Below are 12,229 nucleotides of genomic sequence, written 5' to 3'. Positions count from 1 at the left end.
GTTTCCACTAAAACCAGTCCAGTGTGCACTCACTAATCGCTTCTCAAATGTGTTAGAACTTGCGTGCAGTGTGAACTTTGTGCCGCCGGCTCCCAGAGTGTGTAGGAACTCCAGGTGAGAGAAGGACCACAGTTGGCAGTGGGAAAGCTGCCGCAGCTAAACGTTGTGGAATGTTGTTTACTCTTCAGTAGCCAATCAGCAAAGGAGAAAAATGTGACCACATTATGATCCCTTTTTACTTAATTTGGAGTGCACTTCCTCTCTGTTTAAAGCAGCTTGGTCTTGGAGAAAAGGTACAATGAAGCTGTAACTTCTGCTGGAATAAAGGTGCTTTCCTGTTCTGTAATTAGACTGATTAATTAGATTGAAATAAAGACTGGTTTCAGCTTTCGAGCATAATGTCCATACCTGCCGTGGCTATTATTGTAGCAGTGGATTGTGGGCAGCTGTATAACATCTGGATCCAAATCAAAAAGTTCCCCCAGTTCACTTTTACTTTGCTAAATTCATCTCTTTAATCTCAGATGCTCTTCTTAAACGAGCTATACGCAGCAAGAGTAAGCAGACTACATGTACACCTATCAGCCAGAATATTACAACTGCAGACTTGGTGTGAATAACACTGATTATCTGAATATAATGCGAGATAGAGTATCATACGTGAGATCTAAGGGAAAAACAAGACTTAATATTCTGAATATTATACTATGGAGGACCAAACCTTCAGCTTACTGTATATGCTTGCAAACAATTTGACACCTAATACCTCAGGACACCTTTACACACTTTTTGGAATCAGTGCATTGACTTATGAAAGTTTTGGCAGCATGACTAGTTGTTGAGGTAAGTGATAGATTATAATTTTTAAACCTGTCTGTATGGTGCACGAGTGATGTAGAATGAAGTTGCACTTGCAGAGCTAATCCTTAGTTCTAAAGAAAGTGATAAAGAGCTGCACCTTAAACCAGTTCTGCTTTGCCCTATACCTTAGCCTTTCTTTGAACAACAACGTTAGCTGTAGACAGATACACTTGTAACGTTGCAATAGGGATGAAACAGATATGTCAGTTTCACTCTGCTACATCTTTTTTTTGAGTGAAATCTCATCATTTAAATAAAAATGTAGAGATATGCTAAAGAAAACATTTGTGTAGATGGACTATTGTCATCACACCCCTGTGAGCAGTCAGCAGCGCTACATTTCGATGTGTAAAATGTACCGAAGACCTTGACTACTGCTTTGAACTCAAGCATGAAGAATGTTTTGGTTCTTCCTTTGATTGTTGGTTTTACCTGAGAAATCATCTTTGTGGGTCTGTGTTTGTCTGAGCCTTTAACAGACTGAGCGCACAGCTGTCATTTGGCTCAGCAGAGTCAGAATGTTCCTCACTGATACAGCAAAATCAAAAGGATGGGAAAAAAGTGGACAGCCGAGGGACCGAATCCTCAGTGCAAAATACCTACAGACCACAATGGAGAGAAATGAGTGGGATTGTATTGTACTGTGCTGCAGTCATCTCCAGACACTGAATCACCTCACAGTTTGCAGATTCATGATTCATGCTTCCTGTACTGGGTCCTTAAAAACATTGTCACCAAGTCTAAACAGGCACCCAGAGAGAGCACCATACTGTACTTTTACACAGATATTTGTAGGCTTTTTGTACCACACATCATGTTCTCCTACAGTTTCATATGGCTTAGAAATGAAGACAGATTTCAACTGGCTCATTTGAAAAACAGATATCAGTGAGCAATCCATCAATAAGAATGACAGAAATCATTAAGCCATATGTTTTCCTTCCAGCGTCTGACAGTAAGTGGCAACACACCTGCTGTCAGTTTTGGATAGTAGGCAAACAAAGCATTTATTTTCAAGTGCTATACTTTATTATGGTATTCCGCTGCCTACCACATTTATCTTAAAACTGTTGTTATAATCTTGCTATACTCATCATATGTGTCACACAACAAGCTTAAAGAATTCTTGAAATATTGTAGATTACATTACTAATCGGTAGATAGTGCGTAAAATTGCTATGGCACTCAGCTTGGAGCGCTAAGTGCCTCTGCCATGATGCTTGTACTACAAACTAGAGCAATTTATAAAATATGGGGGGAAAAGTGTATTTATTTTTAAGTGCATTGTATTGAGAAGAAAACAGCATTAGGAAAACTGCAATATAATCATTTCATTTTAAGTTCTGTGGAAAGACAGCTCAGTCTGCTTAATGGATTTGAAAAGATGACTTATTTTACTTACTTTTATAACCTGTTGAAAGATCAGTATGCTTTAAACACAAATTAAAATTGGGATAATTTGAATATTTACTTAGAAATATATTGAAACAGCATAGAAAATCTACACTGTGTCTACAGTCCCTGTAGGATTAGTAAATTCCTCTTTGAATAGTCAGTGGCATGTGCCGCAGCCTGAGGTGAAAGCACTTGAGCCGGTGAGGATAAAAGAGGGAGGAGAGGGGCAGGGAGGCAGGATAGGATAGCAGAGCAAGTGGCCACTGTTGGTGCAGACGCTGCAGGAGTTCACAATGGGGTCGGTAACAGCGTCCGGGCGTTTGGATGTTTTTGTCGTTTGCTTTCTTCTGCCCTCGTTTAACTCAGCAAACTGGATCATGGCAGAGACACCGGAGCTCCGGATTTTCCCCACCACCGGTAAACACAATTAGCGTTGTGAGAGAAGTCAGGTGGCCACAAGGGACAGTTTCCAGTAGAGAGTGATCAATTTACACACATTTTAGATTGGTTAAGTGCAGCTGTGAAGTGGGTGTTTGAAAGGACAGGTTCAGTTATAAAGGTTCAAATTTTTTATCTAGTAGTTAGAAGTAAAATGTAAATTTCTGCTGACTACTAAACTCTATATTAAATGTGGCATTAGCTTAAATTGAATTAAACAGGCTTCTCTTTAACTTTTTCTTAAAATGTTTTTAGATCTAATATCAGTAAATTAAGTCAGTAAGATGTGAAGTTGATGATCAACAGATCAAAGTCAGCAGTGCAGTAAAATTTTCTCATGATACAGCCTAACAAATAAAGATTTAAGGTGGTCAGCCCCAGTTTAGATTATTATATAGCATTTATTTTAGCTTGTCTAAGTGCTAAAAGTAAGGAGAATTGGGAATACGTTCAGTTAACTGTTTTACTTGAGTTAACATAAGAAGTAGACACATTCTTAGCGTTTATTTATAGCATAATTACATACACTATGATCAGCAGACATACACATGTTGTTTAGAGACGCTGCCAGCACGTTTATATTATTAAAACGGTTTTAGATCGTTCATATGACAAAGAATTCTCTCAATAAGTGTTAAAAAGTTTTAAAATGTGTTGTGATTGATTTTGTGTTTAACCTACAGACTCCCGGGTGTAGATGTGATAGACTTTACAGTCCAAACTTTTACTCTCTGTCTCTCTCCAGTGTATTTGCATTTAGTTGCCACAGCGACAGCAGTAGAAGTATAGTTAATGACCATCTGTATCTTCTTCCAGGGCTCGGGGTGAAGGAGCACTCACAGATTGTTGCTCACCACAATAGACTGCGCAGCCGGGTCAAACCCATGGCAGCTAACATGCAAAAAATGGTTTGTGGCACCTATTGTCTGTCTCCTCTGTGTGTTTTTGAATAGTGCCTTTGCTGTCACTGAGTTTAACATCACGCTTTTGTTAACAGTGTGGGCTCACGTAAACTAATCAGTGTGGGTAGACTGCCTGGTCTTCCTATGCAGCTCATGTTTTTCTCCTAATAAGGAACATTAGTCATTTGTTGTTGTTTCTCTTCCCATTCCTGTGTGAAAAACACTTAGCTGCAGGTTGTAAACTTAATTGTTATGCTTCTAACATTAAGTAAGCCTGCAGCTTCAGTCCCAAGGCCCAGAAAAACAGTAATTGTCATAAGTGTCAGTCACACTGATCAGGAATGTGTGAAGATATGAGGTAGCACGTCCGAGCTGAGTGCTCAATCAGCTAAGTGTGACTCTCCCATGACAGCATCTATAACTTAGGAGGACTCTTGAGGTTACTGAGGTCCCTGTGCATTTAAAGGACACGCTGAAGTGCAGAAAAGGCAGCTTTGATCAGTGGCCACAGTTGTTTCACTGAAAATAATTTGAATTCTTAAAAGTAAACTCACCAAATGACCACACAAACAGCAGGGTTTGGGGTCGAGCTGTCTTCCTTTGTAGTGCTGATAGTCTCGGCGGTGTGAAATAGTAGCGTTAGTGCACAATTTGTTCTGCTCTGCTGCAGGCTCACTGATAGCGTCAGAAATGAGAATGAGGCCAATATCAACTGGGTGTGTGCAAGTTTGTCAGGGTCACTAAGTTTATTTCTTAGACAACTAAAGTTAAGTAACTAAGCAACATTTTTCACTTGTCTCTTTATTCTAATGATCAACAGATAGGTCTATTGTAAACATGACAATAACAGCATGTTTCGAGAGAAACAATGAGTAATGTTTCTGAATGTGCAGCAAATTCTAAACAGCAGTGCTAAATTGTTTCCCTGTCTTACTCCATCAGTTGATACAGTGCTTATCTGCACAACTCTCTTGCATGTATGTGATTATGAGAGGTAATGAAGGATTATGAAACTCACTGTGTACTAGATACCCTTTGGGCCCAATATGAGATTTGTGCCAGGGCAAACTGTCACTTTTTCATAGATTACATCCTCAAAGCCAGTCGTACAGACTGAGCCCCTTTTCTTCGACTGCTCTTCAGCCTCAGAGAACTGTTCGCAACTGATAAGGCAGTAATGAGAAAAAGAGGATGTGGATAATCACTTTGCATTCACAACTCTGGTTTTACAGGTAATTTCCCCATGAAAACCCTCAGAGAAGGCTTTGCCAAGCTGAAGAGGCATTATTAAAGAGCTTTACTGATAAACGTTAAAAGGCTCAAGGCTTCGCCTGTGTTTGCGAATATCTTAATATACTTTTTTTCTTCCCCCTCTCCCGCACAAGAATGAACCAGCAAGTATTATGGTGAGATTGTGTTGAAGTGATTATTATATGGTCCTTTAGGCTTTGCTTTCAGGATGAGATAAAATACCAATATTCCAAGAATGAATGATGCTCCTCCTTTTCTCACCCAGTGCCCTGTCGGCGGATTTTCTTTGAGCTCTTTAGGCTAAGAAGTATTGAGGTCATACCATCACTCAAAGAGGCCGATATTGAAGTTTAGTGGTCTCTTTTGATATGGAAATCATGACCTCTGTTTGTGAGATTTTATCTTACTAATCTCTCTCAGAACTATACCCAAGGGTCCAACGTGTTATTTTAATGTAGTTAGCTTCAGAGGGAACCATTTTCCTGAACTTTAGATGCAATTCCATTTTTTCTGTATTTTTACTGCTACTAAACACCTGAATATAACAGTTGTTGGCGCCACAAAGAAGGCTGAAATGCATAAATTGTTCATGCTGTTAGGCGCTGATACATAATGGCACACTTCAAAATGAAAGATATTACCCAGTGATCTAATAGCCCTCCGTCATCAAAGGCTTTGGCTGGCTGACATCAGAGAGCAGCGTGAATGATGAACTCAAGAGGCCTCAGCGTTTTGACACTACACAGCAGAGTTACACCAGGAAAACCTGTCTTGAAAATCCTGTCAGTCTGACATTTCAGACAGATTTGGATTTTCCATCTGTACTAATTATGAACAGAACAGAGGGACAGAAATACAAGCAGAAACAGGAATCTCTGTCATTTAGGCTAAAAAATGATTGTGGACATTTGAATCATTCTTCTTTGACCTAAAGTTCGTCAGGATTGTAGCTAACCATGGACTGTGCTCACTGAGTTCACGCCTCAACTCTTAACAAAGCCCTGTGATTGATTTGGGTAGTGCAGTCTTAGCAGTGCATGACATCAGAGAGCCAGCCAAGCAGACACATCGATATAAGATCCCTCACTCCTGTTCTGGTAGACATATTGCACACTGCTACTGCAAACTAATGGTTTTGCACCAGAATAACAAAGAGTTTTATGTATATCAGTGGACTGTTATACAGCACTTTATTTGAACACCCAAAGTGCTTTCTTACTGCACTCATTTACTCAGTCACACAAGCGCTTTTATCAAATTTAGCATTCACACTCCAATAGATGCATCTGGGACAATTTGCATCTTGGCCAAAGATACTTTGATGTGCAAGCCAGGTATCAAATCACCAGACAACCTGCTCTATCTCCTGAACAACAGCCAGCCCAATATCAATAGTTCCAAAGTACATCATAATGGCTTTCACACGTGCACTTTAGCTCTTAACTGTTCTAGGTGCTTAAAAAGGGTATATGAGGGGCACATTTCTGACACATATTCTCAATATTAGCCGATCTTTAACTTGCCAGGTCCCTGGAATAAAGCCTGTCTGATGCCTAACTGTATGAGAACAGAGTCACTCTATAAAGGCAGTTATTCACTGAAACCCCACTGAGGATTTCTGGTACTGTTTTCTGCATCATGCTTAATCTGCAAAAAGACAACTTTTGTCCAATTCCTCTTATTCCAAAATTACAAAAAGGAAAGGGACAGAGCACCGATGCTAGTGATAGTAATAGAAGTAATAGAAGTCTCCTTAAAGCTAGAAAGTTATTGGTTCGAACTCACCAGCTACCTGGGGCCTTTATGTATTTTGCAATATGAATGGTAGTTAGTAAGTGCATAGAAGATAGTGAATGTGGCGTGTTGTGTAGAGTACTCCAGGAGAGTAGAACATTGCTATATAACAATCAGTCCATTTACCATGTAATTTTGATAGCTGACACTGGCTAGTCATTGTGTATAATTAACCTACTTTAGATGGCCTTGATATGCATCACTTTTTAAAAGACAAAGTAGTTTATTTGGAACTTTTGGTAGGAAATACTGACAATACTGATCAAGTCTGACATAAATATAAATAAATTATAAATATTATAATCTAATGCATCTTAGATTATAAGATGCATTAGATTATAAACAAAAAATCAGAGAAACACAGTGTAAACAAGACAAAGGGCCTGTTTGAGCTGCATTTTCTGATGACCATAAAAACAGAGACGAGATTGGAAGCATTAGCCTTTTATCTGTGTGTCTCTTTGTTTACTGTTGAAATTGAAACCCATGCCACTCTATTGCAGAATAATGGGGATGTTAATTTTCTATAGGACTGGAATGAGGAGTTGGCTACACTTGCAAAGGAGAGAGCCACATTGTGTCACAAAGAGCCTTTCCTTCAACACTCCTCGTCTTTCAGCCATATTGGCTGGAACACACATCTTTCTGTTGTTGGTGCTGCTTCATTTTCTGACATCATTGACTTCTGGTTCGAGGAAGGAAAAGATTTTCTCTACTCCAGCGGCCGATGTAAGGAAAATGCCACCTGTCAACACTATACCCAGGTATTCACCAGCATATACAAACCTTACACATGTTTATATGAAGTCCCACAGCTGCATACAGTTTCTGTTGCCTATAAAAATGCTGTTTTGTGTGTCCAAATCCTCTCTTGTCTTGTAGCTGGTCTGGGCTACTTCAAGCCAGGTGGGCTGTGCCAACCAACAGTGCTGGAGAAATGGAGAACTCTGGGAGATATTTGTCTGTGCATACTATCCTGGGTAACAGTTTGCTTTCCCAAAAAGCTAAATATTAAAAGTATTATTAGAAAACACAATTTTTTTGCTGCATATATTTTCATGTTTCAGGGGTAACTGGGAGGTAAATGGTCAACTGGTGATGCCGTATAAATCAGGGCTGTACTGCTCTCTCTGCACCTCCTCAATGTCTGGCTGTTTGAGACTGTGGGACCATGTAGGCGGACTATGTGGTAAGACAAACACACACACAAAATATATTTATAGTTGTATTTTTTCAGTGACAGCAAACTTTCTTTAATATTTAATATGATCAGTTCCCAGTTGTTCATTTTGCGGCCTACATGTTTTTGTGTTTCTAATCAGAGATTCCAAAGAACCCATGTCGTATGAACTGTGGCGAACACGGCCATCTTAATATCTCCTCTTGCAAATGCAAGTGTGACCTCGGGTTCACTGGACGCTTCTGCCAGGGTACCAATTATCAACAGCTGATGTCATAAATATCATTCTCAGTGTGCTGTCCTTGTTTATCTTAATGTACAAAGAGAAAGCAAAGGCAAAAATGCTGCTGTTTTATTGTGTGTTTTTCAGTTCGGTGCAATGTGCAATGTGTGCACGGACATTTCAAAGAAGAGGGATGCTCTTGCTTGTGTGCTGTTGGCTATGGGGGTGCTGAGTGTGCAGGTAAGTGAAGTGTGCTTTAGTATGCAACAGTCTGCCACAAGAGTAAGGCCTCCTGCTTGATATTGTGCAGGTCTCAGTTGAACTGACTGATAATCTCTAAGCTGTCAAGTGATGGATTTCACTGGATGTCAGATGCTGACTTGTGGTATCAGTCAGCAAGATGTTAGCAACACATCTTTTAAGTCTTGTGAATTGTGAGTTGTGGTCTCCGTAGTTAAAATTAGTTTGTCCAGCTTACATGTGCCTGATCAAAATGAGATCTGGAGAATTTGGGGATCGAGTCTACACCTCAGATTCCTGTAAAGTTTCTCCATCTGTTCCTGAACATGTTTGTTACAGTGTTGCAAGGTTGCTTTGCTTGTCTCGTCAGTCCTGATTTCTCCCAGCTGTGCCCTCCTTCTGTGTCTCATTCCCCTCGTTACTTCCCAGTGTATTTAAGCCCTGTGTTTCTCTTTGTCAGTGTCGTAGTCTCCCTCATGGCTGTGTTTCAGTCATCCATGTTCCAGTTTAGTTTTCCATGCCATTCTGCAATAAAGCAGCTTTTTGAGTTTAATTTCATTGTCGTGAGTTTTGCGTTTGGGTCCTTCTCCTGCCTGTACACAGCCGAAACATGACAACATCACTTTATTTCTGAGAAACTGGCAGCCACTGAGTAAGGCAAGGCAAGGCAAGTTTATTTGTATAGCACAATTCAACAACAAGGTGATTCAAAGTGCTTTACAGAGACATTAGAAACAAGAACAAATAAAAAGCATGATTTAAAATTGATTAAAACAAGCAAATAAACTAATTAACTAATAAACAAACAAACAAACAAAACAGTATATAAAATCAAAACAGATAAAATCGAGTAAGGAAATTTGTGCTTGTTCCCAAGCATGTGTAAGCCTGTTCTGTCTGATTTGAAGTTGGTGGTCAGTGTTATTACTCTTCATTTTTAGTTTATGTGCTTGTGTCCCAACAGAGAAAGTGAAATTCCCATTTCAAAGTTGTGATCTCATCATAGATGGAAATTGCTTCATGGTGTCTTCTGATGTTGAGACCTACTATGGGGCTAAAAGTCACTGTCAGGTGTGTGTGCGCCTCACTAAGGAGCCTCATCGAGTTTTCTATAAAACAACATACAGAGACCAAGTTTAAACTTTTTCTTATGTAAACCATCAGGAACAAGGAGGCATTTTGGCTCAAATCCACAATCAGAAGGTTCAGGACATTCTGGCTTTTTATCTTAGTCAGCTGGAGACGAGCAACGAGCTCACCAGGAATGACTTTGAAACTGAAAACTTCTGGATAGGTACTCTTTTGTATTATAAATTAATATAAATGAAATATATCAGTTATATCTTTAACACTGAAAAACACTGACACTTTAACTTGCTGTTTTTTTTTATTTAGACATGCTATGGGTATGGATGTAGTTGAAATGGTGCATAGATAAAACAGCATGTTTTTACTCCACAGGCCTGACATATAAACCTCCAAAAGACTCATTTCGCTGGGACACAGGAGAGATTCCCAAATACTTCAGCTTTGCCTTTGGGCAGCCTGACAACCAAGGGTAAGAGACCCATTTAGAATGAGACATTAGCTACTGACAGACGGCCGAGGGAAATGGACCAAAACAAACAAAGCAATTCTCCTGAAAGGTGGAAAAATCTGCTTCTCTGTTTTGTTTTTTGGGGGGTGGGTTTGGACGTTTGTTTTCTTTTAATTTAGCCCCTCCCCCCTCTGTTTACTTTAGTTCTTTATTTTTATTTCAAATTAATTAATTAACCCAGTTTTTAACCAATAGAAAAAACAGTGATCTTAGTTGACATGCATCCCTCATTAATGCCACTAGATGTCTCTGTTTCCCTCTGTTTCCTTAACCTCTGTAATTATAATCACTTCTTTTGTCCATGCTCTCAGTAGCAGTGCATAATGCTAACCATTTCTGGTATCTATCACAAACCCTTCACATTAGTCCACTCACAGCTTCTCTTTTTCTTTACAGTTTTGGAAACTGTGTCGAGCTGCAGGCATCGAGTGGTTTCAACTGGAATGACCAGCGCTGTAAAACACTGAACAGATACATTTGCCAGCACGGTATGGATGAAAACCTAGATTAAATTTTTGCACAACTGGCTGCCTAAAAATATTGTAACAGAATTTCAGAAAAAATAAGACTTGACATTTTTTATTCAGAGATAAAGCTTAACCTGAGAGGAACACTTCTTTTTTTCTTCACTATGAAATCTTTGCACATTAATTTTACTCAAAAGCAACCGCTGTTTGTCCACAGATGATTTGCAAATGAGAATGTACTGTCCTCCTATGGCAGTCTTCATTTTGAAAGAGATCTGTGTGTCCTAAAACCTCAGTGCCTATAGTGCTATTATAAAAGGATTCACTACACTGACTACTTTGTAATTTGTACTCTTTTTTTTTTTGACATTTTAATACATTTAAGAGAGATTACTGTAATAAGATTAATGCTACGTTGCAGTTCAAGGACAGTGTTTTATCTTCTAAGCCACATGGTATAAGTGATCCTTTGACATAACGAAAAATAAATATTATATTTTAATATTAAAAAAATCTATATAAAGAGAGCTCAATAATAGTTTGTTTGTTTAGGTAGCAGAATGGACATCCCCTCATTTTTCCATTTAAAAATGGCCTCTTCTTTACAATTTTGGTTTCTGCTTCTTGTACATGCTGTGCTGCACTGTGTCGAGGCAATTAGTTTTCCTACTTCACTGCCTCTGTCACTGATGTTCAGTGAAGTGTAAAATATTAATCCAGTGTGTCCAGTAATGATGTGAAAACACAGAAATCTCCATGTGATCCCGCTCACACCTGCCTCTCAGTCTAAATCAATGGCACTCAGTGCTCACCATCAAGAAGCTCTGAGTAATCAATATTCCTCAGCTCCACAAAAGCCTTCAGTGTCTGAAAACACACACACACACACACACACACACGCACTTACATTGATCATGAGAAATGAGATGGTGGCAGATGTTTAGTTTTGCCCACTTGAGTGTGTCTTTGCAAGTGTTTGCTGTGTAATCTATTGATTACTCACAGCTGAATGATGGATCTGCTCTGAATCTGGTCCTCGTTGCAGGGATGTGATTTTTTACAAACCACCTTTCTGTTTTTCCTTTGTGTACAATGTGTAAAACATGATTAGTAAATTGTGATCAAAGGAGAGCTTGCTGCTGAACTGTGTCTGTAGCAGATAGTCCTACATGGTTTTAACAAAGCTAAATTTATGGAAATATTCTTCCTCAATCAATAACGTTGTCACACTTCCTCTCAAAATAAAAGCAAAATTTCACTAAAGCAACAAAGAACTACAAGCATAAATTAAGCTGATTATAAGTGCACAGAGCCCTGCAGCCCATCAGACTAATTTCCAGACATTATTGCTGTGTTGTTTTAATTGGTAATAAAATGATAAGTGGATATCACACAGCCTGGAGCAGACACTAAGTTGTGTGTCTCCACAGTACCGCTTGTACTTGTGTCTGTGTTTTTTTTATGTATGAAAACGTATCCACAGTTTGAAACTCTTTCATGACTTAAACATTTATGACTTTACAATCATTTCTGAAGAGAACCGAAGGATAACTTGAGAATTATAACACAAATGCGACATTTTTTGTGTGAACAACAAGCAGAATCTCTTTTATATTTCATGTTTTTCTTTTAACAGATGCAGAGCATATTGCTCAGTGGGAGGACAGCAGGTGACCTGGATTTTTCAAAGGGGTAAAATACTGCAGGTGTGATTATTTTAAGATGCTGGGACAATAGCCACCAGTGTTGGTGAATGTTTTGCTTTTGTTGTAGTACTTTACTGTGCAAATCTCTTTAACTACCATTTTTACTGGGAGAGCAGGAAATACGTGTGATGCAGTGACTGTTTGACATATGTGTAAACATGCATGAAAATAGAGT

At 39.0% G+C, this 12,229-nt stretch overlaps 1 protein-coding gene across 1 annotated transcript; it reads left to right on the top strand.

Moving 5' to 3' along the window:
* The first annotated feature begins 2,549 nt into the window (after nucleotides 1-2,549).
* On the top strand, nucleotides 2,550-12,022 carry LOC146639651 (C-type lectin domain family 18 member A-like). Its single transcript, XM_085354331.1, has 12 exons — nucleotides 2,550-2,673; nucleotides 3,511-3,602; nucleotides 7,172-7,405; nucleotides 7,524-7,621; nucleotides 7,709-7,830; nucleotides 7,964-8,071; nucleotides 8,192-8,284; nucleotides 9,249-9,355; nucleotides 9,449-9,578; nucleotides 9,746-9,842; nucleotides 10,278-10,369; nucleotides 11,985-12,022. The coding sequence occupies exons 1-12, from the start codon at nucleotides 2,550-2,552 to the stop codon at nucleotides 12,020-12,022; spliced, it is 1,335 nt and encodes a 444-aa protein (XP_085210457.1).
* Nucleotides 12,023-12,229: the final 207 nt, after the last annotated feature.

Source organism: Diplotaxodon limnothrissa, linkage group LG1 (genome assembly GCF_057381915.1).
Source record: "Diplotaxodon limnothrissa isolate DT_005_m linkage group LG1, D_limnothrissa_male_GT1.1, whole genome shotgun sequence".
Lineage (NCBI taxonomy): Eukaryota > Metazoa > Chordata > Actinopteri > Cichliformes > Cichlidae > Diplotaxodon > Diplotaxodon limnothrissa.
The sequence above is the reverse complement of the archived record's forward strand: the minus strand, read 5'-3'. Positions and strand labels throughout refer to the sequence as shown.

Bases quoted from the DNA above. Each gene is read 5' to 3' on its own strand.
- LOC146639651 (XM_085354331.1), top strand. From the start codon at position 2,550: ATGGGGTCGGTAACAGCGTCCGGGCGTTTGGATGTTTTTGTCGTTTGC. The intron at 3,603-7,171 runs GTTTGTGGCACC...AATTTTCTATAG, and splicing joins CAGCTAACATGCAAAAAATG to GACTGGAATGAGGAGTTGGC. The intron at 9,579-9,745 runs GTACTCTTTTGT...TTTACTCCACAG, and splicing joins AACTGAAAACTTCTGGATAG to GCCTGACATATAAACCTCCA.